The 16,634-nt window shown below is 31.8% G+C and overlaps 1 protein-coding gene across 15 annotated transcripts in view; it reads left to right on the top strand.

Moving 5' to 3' along the window:
* The window catches only part of LOC132726843 (dedicator of cytokinesis protein 3-like), a 146,569-nt gene that overhangs the window by 128,575 nt on the left and 1,360 nt on the right, over positions 1 to 16,634 (top strand). For 11 of the 15 annotated variants that reach the window (XM_060712220.1, XM_060712223.1, XM_060712224.1 and 8 more), the window contains 6 exons: positions 4,278 to 4,418; positions 5,624 to 5,690; positions 6,480 to 6,602; positions 7,403 to 7,420; positions 10,892 to 10,909; positions 16,092 to 16,174. In XM_060712220.1, the coding sequence (XP_060568203.1) occupies positions 4,278 to 4,418; positions 5,624 to 5,690; positions 6,480 to 6,602; positions 7,403 to 7,420; positions 10,892 to 10,909; positions 16,092 to 16,174 (450 nt within the window). The remainder of the gene's footprint in view (positions 1 to 4,277; positions 4,419 to 5,623; positions 5,691 to 6,479; positions 6,603 to 7,402; positions 7,421 to 10,891; positions 10,910 to 16,091; positions 16,175 to 16,634) is intronic. The other 4 variants (XM_060712222.1, XM_060712228.1, XM_060712221.1 and 1 more) reach the window with 4 other exon arrangements.

Raw genomic sequence — 16,634 nt, 5'->3', positions numbered from 1 at the left:
TTTTATCTGCCATGAAACATGCTTAAAATCAAAAGTTTAATGTGTTAACATTCATAATTATATGGGCTTTTTTGTTTGCCAAGATAAAAAAATCTGTCTTGTGGTCATAAGGCAATTAATATGGCTGTACATTATTTCAAGATGTTTGCCAGATAGTTAGGATTTCACAATGAACAAGTTTAAAAAGATTCACTTTTATATATAACACATGTAGCTATTTTATGAAGATATTAAAATGTAGTATGCCCACATTTATAGAACTTACTGCTTACTGGAAATCTTTATCATTTTTGAGAAATCACAGGAATATATCTAACGTATTTAACAATTCTTTTATTTTTATGTCTCAAAAGCTTTTTGATTTTTGTTTAATTTTATAGGATGAACCAAAAAGTTACTTTTGGCCAATTACCTGAACTATCTTTTCATCTGTTGCTTTTTTTTGCAATAAGTAGTTATAGTGAACTAGTATTTTGTATTGAAGTAAAAATACTACTTTGTTTATGTTACGCTACTTTTATGACTGACTATTTTAAAGTTAAGGTAACATGCATCTAACGTTATTTAAACATTATGAAATTCATGTTTGCCATTTCTAAAGAAGTAAAAATTTATTTCTTTGTGGCATGTAATGTGCCTTTAAATATACACTAAGAGAAAATTAAGAAGTTGCTTACATTTTTGCAAGTTTTAGTACATATAGAGTTAGCTTGAGCATATATTCATTCAAAATGGTTTTTTTCCCCATCAGAATCAGGGCATTCTTAGTTATACACTGCTACATAATTTGAAAAAATTACCAAAATTTTCATAAATGATCATTTGAATGAGACATATGGAAAGATGGGTGGACAATCCTTGTTTTTCATAATGATATTATTTGTTTATCTTGGGGATAATTGTATCCTAACTAAACCTACCTTTGATTATCCTATACCTGAAACCTTTAACCTATGTCACTGTTGTCACACCATATAAACTGTTTGCTAATTTTTTCCATCCTTATGCTGTGTTGAAATATATTCTGTGTAACTGTAAATCCAGTTTGATATTTGCTCATCTTGCCATATACCAATTTTTATCATATCAACTGTATAAGTGGATATTTCTGTGTGTCAAGAAAGGCCAGCGAGTGTAAAATTCCAGACATTTCACATGAGGAAATATAAGTGAATCATGCAAGGGTAGAACTTTATGATAGATTGGTTTACGCTAGCGGAAATTTTAGCGATTTTCGTTAATTTGTGAAATTCGCCAATATTTCTGCATCGCTAACGTCACCATTTATACAGTACTTTGACGACTGCTTGCTAATTATCTCTGCACATTATTATACATATTGCTTATTATAGCCTTGCTAATTCTATTCTTTGATTGTCTTATTTATAGCTTGATGAGTCCAAAAAAAAAAAAAAAGAGTTTGGGCTATCCATATCACCATTTTATTCATCTTGGCCAGACCACCTGGTTTTTGTTTTGCTTTGAACTTCATATTAACTACTGAAGGTATTCTCTTGAAACTTTACATATGTTTCAGGGGTTTTTCAAAAAAGTTCACTTTTAAAGACCCATATCTTGAATATTGACTGAAGTTTAAGATATTCTCTTGAAACTTTACACATGTTTCAGGACCTTTAAAAAAAGTTCACTTTTAAAGACCCATGTCTTGAATATTGACTGAAGTTTATTCTCTAACTGGTAATCTTTACCATGCAGGTATTGTTATTCCATCTATCCCATCATGCCCTCAGCATTCATGAGTTTAGTCGTAATTTTAGGTCACTGGTCAAGACCCATAACTCTTGTAGTGATTTTCACTGGATTAATTCACCTTAATGTATTTCATGAGACATGTTTTACCATCAAGCAGTAAGAATAGTTTAAGGAATTGTCTGTTTGACAGCTTTTGCTCTGTTTTGATAAACCACTATTCTGACAGGTTTATTGCCACACAGTTAGTTGCAAACCGTTGTTACTTTTGGACAAAATACATAGAGGAAAATTGTAAATATAATTTCTATTCAGTTAATTTTTTTTATTGATATCTGTTTTAAATACTGATTGGACTTAAATAAGGTGCATAAACCTCTACATAGAAACCTGTTTCTTGACTGTTACTGATTTGGAATGAAGTCTCTTTCATTTGCCATATCATATCCCAACCCATTCAATAAAAAAATTTGGAATTAAGAACAGAAGACACTGATCTAATATGAAAAACATGATCATTATGTCATTTTTAACCAGTAAAGCTCATGCAGATTATTTCTGTTAATGCATTTCAAAATGAAGCAGTTTCCAAATTCATAACAGTTCTAAATTAGGTGTTTCAGAGTCATATGAAATTTAAAAGAATTCTGAAATAATTCAAAATTTAAAAGCATACAAGCATAAAAGCAAAAAAGTCTATCATTTCAGTAGATAAATTTGGTATGTATCTCAACATGTTGCAATAAGATAATATTAAATAATTTTAAATGTTTATAACAAAAAAAAATGACTTTTTCTTTCCGCATATTAGGGGCATCCATGGCCAACTTTTTACAATTATTGACTTCAGACCAGAAAGCCCCACACCGATGTGGGTTTGATTTCATCTGGGATTTTGGATTCTTTCATGTGAGGAAGCTATCCAGCTAGCTTATGGAATGTTGGTGGTTCTACTCGGGTGCCCCTTCATGCTTGAAACAGTGCAAGGAAGGACACCTGAGGCCTTCCTCCACCAGTAAAGCTGGAAAGTAGCCATATGACCTATACTGTGTTGGTGTGTCACAAAACTCAACCAAAAATATGAAAAAGTCATCCGCGTATTTATATTTCAAAACAAGGCATTCTTCTAATTGACTGCTGAAGTCACACCTTGGCTTTGATACAAATGCTACATGTCACTGAAAAGTTGTAATAGAATTCGAATGTTAACAGCTACTCACTGACCTTACAACACTCAAGCAATGTTGTTATTTGATGATTCTCATGATTCACTGATACCCAGAACATTCAGTGCTTTGATTTCTATGATAATTGTCTAGAATTTGGCATTTCTGAACAATTAATTCTTCAAATTGCATGTTGATACTAGCAACAGTAAAGGAGAAGATAATGAGAGCTGCTTAAAGTTTGTGATTGTAACATAAGCAGGTTATTTAATTCCTTTAAAAAGTTTTTGCTTTAAACATAAATTCTTATTTATATATAGGCGTTTATGCACTTAATTTTAAGAAAATCTGATAAGTGTAAAAGAAAAAAAATATTCTTAAAAAGCCAATCTGAATGGAGGGTAACTTTTTATCTGTGTACTTGTCCAAAAATCATGTTGGTTTGCCACTCTGTTAAGATATTAAACTGGATTTACAGTTTCAAATGTTTGTAGAGTTGTCATGACAACAGTAACTGTGACTGAAGTGCTTAAATAATTATCTCCCTTTGAAGCAGGAACCAATTCTTCATTTGTTTTTCAGCACAAATTTTTCAACCACTATGTTATTAAAGACAAAATTCATTGAATTATTTTCCTGGTGTCTATCTCAACAACACAATTATTTAAAGTCATATGAACTCAATTTAACCAAGTTCTAACTGTGTAAGTCTCATGACTAAACTCAAATAAACTTTTAACTCAGAGAATCTCATTAACAGACTCAAACTCAATTTAACCAAGTTCTAACATGGTTAGTCTTATGACTAAACTCAAGCAAAGTTCAAACTAAGAGAATCTCAAGAACAGACTCAATTTAACCAAGTTCTAACTAAACTCAGTTAGTCTCATTACTAAACTCAATCAAGCAAAGTTCAAACTAAGAGAATCTCATAAACAAACTTAATCCAGCCAATACTGGTTATTACTGGTATTCAGTTAAAGACTAAGCCAGTTAGATGGACAGACCAACTTCATGTGACCAAAAAAGAGTTAAAATCAGCATAAAAACCAGGAGAGGTTTTAAGTTGATAATGTCAAGGTCACCAAGTCTAAAAATAGATTTTTCCAATTTTCATCCTCAGGTAAGGCTGTAACAGCATGAATCTTTTCAGGCAAACTTAGGAAGCATCCATCTGCATAGCAGATACTTAATATTTGTGATAAATTCTTGATTGATTCTCAAGCACTCAGGGAAGTGGGAACCAATCACTGAGAAAAGGGGTAAATTGCCGTTAGAGACGGGTAAGGGGTGATCTGACTTGTAATGACAATGCTCAAAAGTATATTATGAGATGTAATGGTGTTTGGGATATGTACTCTTTCTCTATATATACATATATTCTAATTCTGCATGCTCTAGGACTTGCCATTTAACCTTGCTGCTCAGTGTAAGTCTAGACGGAGTTATGTGCCCTTCCCAGAAGAGGGCAGCAGTGGTATCCCTCCACCTGTCCCCTCGAGACCGCATTCAATGCTTCTTACAACTCATGGATTCTCTCAGGTATATTAAATATTGTGAGAAAATGAAAATAGAAATAATAATAAGGCTAAAATGGTTTCTAATGAATATATGTATTATTCTTTTGAAAAAAAGAACATTTTCTTTTCATTAACTAATATATTATGCTTCTTTGAATGTTTTTCTATGAGCAATATAATCATATGTTAGTTGTGGCTAAAAAAATCCATATATGTAACAGAGCTTCTTGTAGTTGCTTGGCTTGTTGTAAAAATGCCTTAGCTCTGAAGATTTAAAGATGAGACATATATGTAAGTGAGTTTGATATTTCCTGGTTTATATATATGTTCCACTGTATTATGTAGAAATGAAACAAAATGTTCTCTCCACCCACTTGGAATAGATAGGGCTTTGATTTTCATTGTAAAGGTCCAGTTTTGCAGAGACTTTATGTAAAAAACATAGTAAAAATCAAGCATTTGGTGCGTAATTCTGTCATTGATATGCCTATAAAAATGTCAGAATGTTGTATTCAAATTTTCTACTATTTTTTCCAGATTTTAACTTTTTCCAGATTTTAACTACTTTTCCAGAATTTAACTGTTTTTATCTCAGGATTTTAACTTGTCCTGATTTTAATTTATTTAAAAGTTATTTTTGTAAGCTTGAAGGATTTAAGTATTAAAAAAACCCCTAACTATGTAGAGTTTGTTGAGACAGTACTTACCAGTAATTAAAAGCTGTTTGTGCTCTTTAATGATGCTAGTAGTCAATAATCACTACAGTTATTCACACAGGTAAATGACTTTATGAACACATTAAACTGAAGAAAGTCATATGTTATGTTATTAAACTCATAGTGTAAGGGGCAAAGTCCAAAATTAAAAGTTAATAAGTTACCATTTTGCAATTTAGTACCATTTAAGGACATGATTGGTGACATGTACAGGGTCCACACTCTCACTGCCTGAAAGGGCGGATGGACCCTTATTAAGCTTAGAACAAACACATCTGGACTTGTCCATCTTTTGATCTGGACAAAAAGATTTATTATTTTTAGAGAAAATTTTAAAGTAACTAGTGTTTACCATGATTAGAGGGCACAGAAATGACGACTGGCCATGGTATCCATATGTCACATGCGTGAAATACATTGCTGTCAGAAGGAAAACAGTTATAATTCCCAGTTTTTTACATACTTATAAGAATTTTCCCTTAAGTATAATGTTTTTTCTTTTACTTTTTAGATGTCACCAGGTTTGACAAACAGCAAAGTTAAGACTGGAAGTGACCCTCTTATGGGGCAAAATGCAGGTAAATTTTGTTTTATTAAGAGATGTAGGAATTATATTTGATAAATAAATACAAGATAGAAAGAGTTGGTATAAGACATAGTAATAGTGTCTGGGACTGGTCTTTGGTCTTAAACAAATAAGAAATATATCAGTGACCAGAAGTTGTTGCTAGAGTAGTCGATTAAATCAGAAGGTTCTGGGTTGAAGCCCTAGGCATGTTTCACATCTTTTAGAACCTTTGACATTTAGCATCCTATTGTATGACTGCAAATAAGAAAATTTTGAGCCACGTCCGTGCAGTCTGATCAGGATCCATGCTGTTCGCTATCCTTTTCTTTACTTGTAAAAGAGTTGGTAAGCGAACAGCATGGATCCTGATCAGACTGCGTGGATGCGCAGACTGGTCTGGATCCATGCTGGTTGCAAACCCACTATGTTGGTTTTGTCGTGACGTGGCTCAAATAATTATTACATAAGTGACCAGATATTGTCACTAGAGCTTCATAATATCAGAAGATTTGGGTTCAAGCCCTTAAGTCAGACTGTTTAGTTTTTTTTTACCTTCTACATTTGGTCACTTATCTCTTGTGATATATAAATACCTGAGTTTGAGCTTAGAGGATTTCTTTATAACCTGGCACCCTGATCAACTATATTACTTTTTTTCCTAAAGTGAGTATTTGCAATAAATTCAACCTCTCTCACAACAAATAAAATTCCTTGTCTCAAAAAGATGTTCTCCTGCATAGGTTTTACTGTACAGCAAATATTTGTGCATTTGTTTCAAGCAATATTATTTTTGTATCAGGTTCTCCAAAAATTCCTACTGGAAGATTAAGCCAATCGTCCTTATCAAAGCAAAGACGTGATACAATATGTGGAACAGGAGGTGAACTTATGCCACCACTTCCAAACCGACGGAGACCTTCGGGTAATTATCTTTATTTTCGTTTAAACTCCTGCGAAATAATTGCAATTTTAATGCCTTCTGCATAAAGTAACTGAACTTTCTACTGTCTGTACACACTCATTTGTGGATACTTTTTAACAATAAATCATAAAGTCATCCATTCTGCAGCTAATACGTGGCTATAAATGTCAAAGGCCAGTTTTACACTATCCCCTTAAAGGCTTTTGTTGACAAGTTTGACTGTATTTTTATTTATTCTTATTAGAACTTACTTGTTTTTAGTGAAACTTTTGGCAAATATTTTTTTTACTAGATAATATATGCCGGTATGAACATGATGAAGCATTTGTTGATAATTTTTAGCTTGATTACTCTAAGAATAGGGAGAGTCATCTTACCTCATCCAGGTATTTGCATCACACTTTGTTAGGTTTTTGCGTGAAGTTTTTGGTATCTTCAAAACTTTTGAAGGGAATTTGCTGAAAGTTCCCTTACTTATTTGAGAGCATAATAAGGGGTCATTGTCTAAGGTCCATAACTCTGACATAAATTTTGACAGAATTATGGCCATTTTTTGAACTTAGAAAAATTTCACATTTTCCAGGCTCTTGTTTTACTATCAGTTAAGCAAGCTTGTCATACAGACAGCTCTTATATATATATCATTTTGCCTTATTGGATTACTAGTTATTAGTTTTTTTTTTTTTTTTGCTTTAAGATACCTTGAATATACTCAAGACAGAACCCTGGTGCTTGCCAGATTTTTTTCCTTTTCCCGACTAAGTTTGAATATATTTTAAAGGTTTTATTTCTTATTCCAGAGAATCCTCATACATCAGGTAATTGTTTGACTAGGTGATAGATCTGTTGAGTTGTCTTGCCATTTTTTATTTTCATATGTGTAAGCACTTTGTTATGGGATGGTCCTCCAATTTATACACCAGAGAATGTCCTATGTTAATCACTGTTTTTTTCCATTAACAATTTTAGACATGTATGTAACCATTGTTTTAGAGACTGAATGCATGTAATATACTAAATTTATTTAGTTTCATCTCAGATGTCATAGGTATATGAAACTTGAGACAGTGTACCAGTCAACAAATGGGGCTCAACTGTTGGTCAATTTCAAATTTGAATTGGCCAATCAGGTGTTTGAGATTTAGACTGTGTTTCAAGTTTTGTATGCTTTGACTCTAAGATACCTGCATTTGATTTGAATTTTTAACATTTAAGCATGATTTTTTATTGGTAATTTTATTTTGAGCTCTAATACATCTGTATGATACATATAACCAAATATTTTAGCAGTTATTTTTCCAAATTTGTATATTTGAGAGAACGTCAGAAATTACACATGTTAATTTTATTGATAGCTGAAAAGTTTACATATTAAAGCTGCATGCCTCCAGATGAACCAAGATATTTCAAGAAAATTATGCTTGAGAAAAATGTATTATAATTCCAAGAAAAGTGAAGAAAAATCAAAAGATTTAAGTAATAATTTACATGTTATGTGCAATAAATGACTAATTTTGCAGTATTTATCACCATAATTTTACCGTGTACACAGTAAGGGCTATTTTTACATATTTTTACCTCATTTTGATAAATTTACATAGATTGTAAGTGATGTTTGCGTTGTGAAAATTATTTTCTTTGTTCACTTCATAACATTTTACTTTTTTTATACATTTTCATAATTTTCATGAAAATTAGCAGGAATCAGGAGACATGCTGGTTGAAATTAAAGCTCTAAATTTACACATTTATGAATATTTATATTGTAAAATTAAAGGTATTAGAAAATTTATTAAGTAAAACAAATTCATGTGTATGTCTATGAACATTTTCATGGTAAATTTATATGTCTATGATAATTCTATATGTCATCAATTTATAGGTTTATAACAAAGTGAAACTATAAGTCTATGATAGATTTACATACATTGTGGGGTGTCCTAAATTTGACCCTGTCCTCAAGTACATATACCATTGCTGTTTGCATCACAAAGTATTGTTAAATATCCATTCAGAAAGAAAAGAAATGAATACATTTAATCATCAAAGTAAATTTCATGTATTTTGAAAAAAGTTATTAAAACTATAGTGAAAATATTGTGTATCAAACTAGCACTATGAAAAAGCTTGGGGTAACAAATCATGGGTAACAAATTATATAAATAATAAATATAGTAATAATAATAGTAATCATAATAATGATAATAATAGTAAAATTATAGGTCTTTGGAAATTTTACTTTGTCAATTTATAGGTTTATTACAAAGTTGGATTAAAAGTCTCTGAGAATTTTACATAAACAAATTAAAGGTCTATGGAAGTTTTACATAGTAAAATCTGTTGTTTTTAACTGGGAAGATAACAAATTTGTCAGCTTTAACAAATTGATTCAAAGAGTATTCACCATGTTTTATGAAGAGATCACTACTTTTATAAAAGTAAATATTTTGTGTCAATATCTACTTCTTGCAAAAAAAGTTTTAAGGGCTCATTCACATCACTCAATTTTACAATAATTTCTGCTGTATTTTTGTGAAGATGCTTTGATTTTTTAATGATTTATAAACTATATAATTATACAAGAGAATGTGTTGCTGCTGTGTGCATTGTTGTTACATTTTTGCTTAACCAGTGTTAAAATTATTTCTGTTGAAAATGTTTTAGGGTAATTAAGATTCACATATCATCCCCCCCCCTCTCTCACATCATTTTTTTTACAATCAAGCCCTGAGAGTTAGCTGGGTTCTTGTTTTACAACCAAGCTCTGAGAGTTATCTGGGTTTTTGTTTTACCACCAAGCTCTGAGAGTTATCTGGGTTCTTGGAATCAAAATCTCTCAAAGTTATATGGGTTTTTGTTTTACAACCAAGCTCTGAGAGTTATCTGGGTTTTTGTTTTACCACCAAGCTGATAGTTATCTGGGTTCTTGGAATCAAAATCTCTCAAAGTTATCTGGGTTTTTGTTTTACAACCAAGCTCTGAGAGTTATCTGGGTTTTTGTTTTACCACCAAGCTGATAGTTATCTGGGTTCTTGGAATCAAAATCTCTCAAAGTTATCTGGGTTCTTGTTTTACAACCAAGCTCTGAGAGTTATCTGGGTTTTTGTTTTACCACCAAGCTGATAGTTATCTGGGTTCTTGGAATCAAAATCTCTCAAAGTTATCTGGGTTCTTGTTTTACAACCAAGTTCTGAGAATTATATAGGTTTCTTGCTCTGACAGTTATCTGGGTTTTTGTTTTACAACCAAGCTCTGACAATTATCTGGGTTCTTCATTACTTTGGAAGGATTTAATACAGCCATGATGGGGTTCTAGAGTTTAGTTAAATTAGAGCTACATGTATGTTGTATTTGAATATTGGAACAAAATATTTTTTTTTTTGCTATTTGTTTGCTATATGTAACCATGTATTATCATATTTGCCAAGAATTTTGCATAAATATAACCAGTTTTGCATAGAATTTTCAACAACTGTTGACATAGATTCAAGAAAAAACAATTTGTAGGACTCTGCAAGAACCTGACAAAATGAGGGAAATATTTGGATCTTTTTTGTTTGCAGATAATTAAATGTATGTGTTTGAGAATATAACGATACTTTTCCTTTTATGTATTGTGTACTATTTGTTTATTTTTGTTTATTTGTTTGTTTAAGTTCGTCTTAAAAGTAAGTGTTTTTAAACAGAGCTACTGTGAACACTCATTTTCCATTATTTATCTTGAGCTCCACCCATACCAATGATAAAACTCCCACAAATGTTAACCCATACAGAAACCATTTCAGTAACCTTTACTCCTTTATAAGGTGTCACTCTGAACCCTTTACACCCTTTATAAGGCATGGCTTATTGCAAAAATTTAGATGCTCTAGTGATTATATTAAAAAGTCTGGGTTTATTTTTTTCAGGTTTTTATTTTAAAATAGATTTGTTTTGTGATGTAACAGTTTAAAAAGTTTATGAATTTTTATTAACCAATAGGGAAAGTAAGTTATACTCTATCCAGTTTCCATGTCCGTGCCCAAATTTGTATCCACGCCTTTATATATTTTTAGAACGACAAAGGTTTAAGATTTTTACGTAATGCTTCAAATTATCGTTAGCTAATAAGCGCAAGTATGGAAACAACCTGCCTTATTTTACAGGTTATTTTAGTAACTTGCATGTTTTATGGAATGTTAGTGAGCAAATCAGTATGGCCGTTTATTTATTTATTTTTGTAACATTTTTTTATCAAATGCTATGATTATATATAAATATAGACTAAGGTATGCAAGGTATTTTTCCAGACTTGGATTCCCCGCTGTGTAAGAATTTCTTGTATCTTGTACATGTAGCTTACTGTTTGTGTTTTGTGTTTGTCTTCTTTGTATATTGGTGCTTAAACTAGCCACTATGTCACAATCTGTGTGAAATTATTTTGACATTTTACCCAGTAAATACAGCACTTTGGCTAACAGAAATATATACATGTATATATAATTGAAATCTTTAAAATATACGGCACACCAACACAGTTTAGGTCATATGGTGCTGAAACTGGAAAGACGATTTTGGCTAACCTCGGTTGTTTCAAACTTAAAGCAAAATCAGGGGTCTAAACCTAACCTGATGGAGCTAAGAGATGCATAGAGTCAAATAATTTGAACCCATTTAGTCACCTTTTATGATCACACAGGGTTAAAAGCCATAGTGAATAAAATCTGTAATGCACTTATGATTATAAATCAATTAAAACCCTATAGTACCCCAACCCCCTACCAGAAAAAAAGAAGAAATATGGGGGAAAAAAACAAAAAACGGAAACAGTTTCAACACAGTAGTGTGACATAGTGGCTATATTTATGTAAATCTGACTTTTAACAATTACTTTCGTCTGGAGCAAAATCAGCTTCAGAATTTTCTTATATTTTAACAATTATTCCTGCATTTTTTTATCAGCCAAAATTAATCAGAGGATGTGTAGTCTGCAACAACTTTGATATAATTATAAATATAATATATTTACATTTTTTTTTCAACCTTTGTAAACTGTAAGTACTGCCTGCATGACTTCAATATGATGTTAAAACTATTACATGTATATAATATGAGTGTGGAATTTTCTTGCTAGTTAGACTGGAGAATGCATGCAGTGTGAAAAGTAGATGAAGAATATTTTCAGGTTCAAGTTTATGTCAAATTTTCATCATAATATTTTTATTGTGTTCAAAATTTGTAGTTTTAACCATTTAGGCGACAGTAACAAATCTTATCTACCAGTACTCATATATGGGGCAGGCCACCCTGTATGCACATCCAACAAAGCTTATCCACAATAACAAGGGCCAGGCCATACTGAACCACATCCAACAAATCTTATCCACCATTATATGGGCCAGGCCACCCTGATCTGCATCCAACAAACCTTATCCACAATAAAACGGGCCAGGCCATACTGAACCACATCCAACAAATCTAATCCACCGTTATACGGGCCAGGCCACCCTGATCTGCATCCAACAAACCTTATCCACAATAACAAGGGCCAGGCCATACTGAACCACATCCAACAAATCTAATCCACCGTTATACGGGCCAGGCCACCCTGATCTGCATCCAACAAACCTTATCCACAATAACACCGGTCAGGCCATACTGAACCACATCCAACAAATCTAATCCACCGTTAAACTGGCTGTTTTGTCAAAATATTTATTAACTTTTATGGATCAAATAATTGTGGCGTTAGTGTATGTGGGATATTATTTCGCTATTGTATGAAAAAAAAACATTATAAGAACTGAAAATAAAAATGCTTTTTATTGTTGCTTTAAAAGGCTTTGTAAACTATATAATCGAGGGAGAAAACATAACAGCGGCATATACAAGTAGTCCCTAACCAGGGTTTATTGGCAGTTTAACACTGGTTTTTTTCCTTCTTTGTCTATAGTGTCAAAATCACGTGGAGTGTTAGAATGTTGCTTTATAAGGGTTTGTAAACTATATAATCGAGAGAGACATAACAGCGGCATATACAAGTAGTCCCTAACCAGTGTTTATTGGCAGTTTAACACGGTTTTTTTCCCTTCTTTGTCTATAGTGACAAAATCAAGTGGAGTGTTAGAATGTTGCTTTATAAGGGTTTGTAAACTACATAATTGAGGGAGAAAACATAACAGCCGCATATACCTAACCAGTGTTTATTGGCAGTTTAACACCGTTTTTTTTTTTTTTTTCGTTGTCTATAGTGCAAAATCATGTGGAGTGTTAGAATCCAATTTAAAAGCAGGTCAAGTCCATTTTACAAATTTGAAGGTGTAAATGATGAATGACAATAGAAACATGGAAAGGTTTAGCTTATGTATTGCACAGTGGAAGTTTAAACGAAGATACATTTCCAAAAAAAAGAAATTAACAAATTTTCTTTAAAAAGTCTGAGACACTTTTTTTCAAGGAATACTATAAATAAATAATTAATTTTCTTCTAAATTGATGTTTTCAACTTTCTGCACAATTAATTCTATCCACTCTTTGTTAGAATGCAGCCATATTAATAGACTTACCCCTTTAACTCATGACCTGAAAAAAAGAGTTAATTTATAAATCAGGCAAGACAAGACTATACTGTAAGTTTCTGATTTATAGTATTTCATCAAGTTTCAATTATAGTGTATTTCATCAATAAGTAATAAAATATCCTGTAAATTATCAAAATCATTAAATTATCCAATAAAGAAAAAACTTCATATGTATAAATCAAAAGTCTATGACACAAATTTATGGGTGACAGGATGTGTTCTTTGTGACATTATAATAAGTTTGTGACACAAATTTAGCAGGTAACAGGGTGTGTTCTTTGTGACATTATAATAAGTATGTGACACAAATTTAGCAGGTAACAGGGTGTGTTCTTTGTGACATTATAATAAGTATGTGACACAAATTTAGCAGGTAACAGGGTGTGTTCTTTGTGACATCATAATAAGTATGTGACACAAATTTAGCAGGTAACAGGTCGTGTTCTTTGTGACATCGTAATAAGTCTATGACATAAATTTAGCAGGTAACAGGGTGTGTTCTTTGTGACATCATATTAAGTCTGTGATACAAATTTAGCGGGTGACAGTGAGTGTTCTTTGTGACATTATAATAAGTATGTGACACAAATGTAGAGGGTGACAGGTAGTGTTCTTTGTGACATCGTAATAAGTGTATGACACAAATTTTAGTGGTGACTGGTAGTGTTTCTTTGTGAACAATTATGTACCTTGTAATGAAAATAGGAATGGTTTCAGGAAATTATTTTCAGGTGAAGTGTAGTGTACTTGGTGACGATTTTTATTTGAACTGTATACATTTATTATAACCCTAAGCCTACTGAGGGCAACTAATTCTTCCCATGTGATCAGTGCAGACCAAGAGGAGCAGTCCAATGCCAGTGGTTTCTGATCATGGTCTGCACTGTTTGCTATATACACTGTAGTTGTTTTATTTCTTAAAGTTTTCCCTAAAAATGATAAATGGTCATGTCCAGATTGCAAGATGGACAAGTCCATTTATAATATTTAGTATGGTAAGGGTATAATAGTTATATTAGGGTATAACAGGATAAAGTTGTTTGTATTCCTTCTTGGTGTGTTGGGTAGAGCAGATATTATTTAAAATATGTTTACATATATATATATATATATTCCTTCATGTTTCTTTTGTTAAAATGACTTTGCATTTGCATATAATAATCAGAATTTGTTGAAATTTAGACAGTTTTGTTTGCACCATATAAGTGTGTGCTTTTAAGGTGTTATCTCTTCAAATGGCCAGCGCATCTTACTGAGAATTCATTAAGTTTTGATTTGTCAAAAAAGGACATTTTAGTTAGATTTTAGATTTGTTGTTTGTCTGTAAAATGCAAATAATATAATATCAATTGTCAGTTTATTTGCAAAAATGTAAAATGAACATAATTTAATGTCAGGAGAAATTAGATTTCGTTGAATCTTAAATTTTGTTGATTGACCTATCCACGAAAACCACAAAAATTAGTGCCCCACAAATAATAAAGCTTATTTTTCAAAATGATACAATGATATCCTGGTGCAGTTTGATCAAAATCTTTGCTTTTTTTTCATGCAGGGCAGTTTAGCTCTTAACATGCTGGAATGGAAAGTAATTAAAGTGGCATCAATGGTCAAGTGGTTAAGGTTGTTAACTTCAATCCACTTGCCCCTCACTGCTGTGGGTTTGAATCTCAACATGGACTTTGGGTACTTTCATGTGAGGAAACTATCCAGCTAGGTTATGAAATGTTAGTGGTTTTATTCAGGTGCCAGTTTGAGACTGAAATAATGCACAATAAGGGAACCTGAGGTCTTCCTCCACCAGTTAATCTGGAAAAACACCAAAACACATAAAAAACAAACAAAAAACCCAACAAAAATGGAAAGTAATAAACCTTTGCCATATGTATTAATAGCCAGGCCAGCCTGCATATCTGAGCAAGTCTTGATTTAATCCTAGTGAAATAAAGTGTATAGTCACTAAAATCAAATATCCTCTACAATAAAATGTCCCTTGTTCATGAAATGTTGTATGATATTGATGCCAATGGCCCTAAACCTATACCACCTGTATTGAGCCAGGCAAGCCTTGCAGTCTGAAAATGTTGTATACTGATGACTGTTCAATTTTAATACTGAAAGCCCTCTGATAATTATAATGGACCGTTCCAAAAATTCAATGCTAGGGAAAGTCGATTATGTGAATTCAGCAGTGAAAAATTAGGACTAATAATATTTTAACCCTTTTTTTTGTTTATTGGGTTTGATAACAAACAAAGCTTATTTTTGATTCCAGCCTCTTTCCTTTTTTTTTCATTCAGTTCAAATTATGTGCTTTTATATATCATTTAATATATTAATTCCATAAAAAAATAAAAGCTGAACTAATTTTATCACATATATAATCAAGAAGAAACCAAGTTTTGTGGCTGTTTCTTTAGCAATTTACTATGAAATGGAATACTGATTTCATTAATTTTATCAGTTTATCTTTCTTTTTTAGGGAGTTCGCTATCAGATTTGTGATACATTTTTTTTTTAATTTGAAAACTTTTCGGTTGGGAATATTTATGTTTTAAGGGATTTAACTTAGCCAAATGTTGTTGCTTTACCCAGAAATCACATATAATTTGTTAAAATATGCAGCTATTTCTCTCTATTGAGTTAATAACTTGAAAAAAAAATTGTTGATGCCAGGCTTTTTGAAGAGGAACTTTTTTCATGTAGTTTATAGTTATTTTTAAGAAAAAGAATTTTTGTAGAATTTAGAAAGCTTTTAATATCATACATTGAGATTGAACTCGCTTTATAAAAATTATTATTTTTAGCTTTTGATTATTCACAGCAGTACATTTTCAACATTACCACATGCACTCTGCAAGAAGAAAAATCTTGTTCGTTATACTGCAATATACTTTTAAGAGCAACACAATTTTTCTTCTATTTTCAGCACCCACAATACCAACATTCTCCTTACCTAACGGAGACGCACCAGCGTTACCAGAAAAATTACGTGATTCAAACAAACAAAAGGTAAGCTTTCCAATCATTGCCTTATACAATTACTTTGTATAATTACAAGGGGTGGCGATCTGTTGGCTGAGTGATTACGGTCATTAACTTTTACCTTACTTCTGTGTATTCTAATTCAAACATAGTTTGAATTTATTAAAAGTTGCTGACCTACAGTTACTTGCCTCCCACTGCTGCAGCTTCATATCCCAAAAAGAACATTTGTATTTTATGTCCTTTGGAAGGTATCTACTTATGTACATGTTCGGGAATGTAATAATACATTAAGCAGGGTTCCTTTTATAAATAAAGCTGGAGAAAAAAATCACCTTAATTATTATGATCTGTACTGTATTAATGAGACTTTTGATGTGACCCCCAACAAAAAACAGATAATGTATAATGGAGGTTTTGTTGTATGTAACATGTAACATGCATAAGATATCATTTTTGCTTATACATTTATTTCATAAATATAATA

This window comes from Ruditapes philippinarum, unplaced genomic scaffold (genome assembly GCF_026571515.1).
Source record: "Ruditapes philippinarum isolate M1 unplaced genomic scaffold, ASM2657151v2 ctg651_1_1_1_1, whole genome shotgun sequence".
Classification (NCBI taxonomy): domain Eukaryota; kingdom Metazoa; phylum Mollusca; class Bivalvia; order Venerida; family Veneridae; genus Ruditapes; species Ruditapes philippinarum.
The sequence above is the reverse complement of the archived record's forward strand: the minus strand, read 5'-3'. Positions and strand labels throughout refer to the sequence as shown.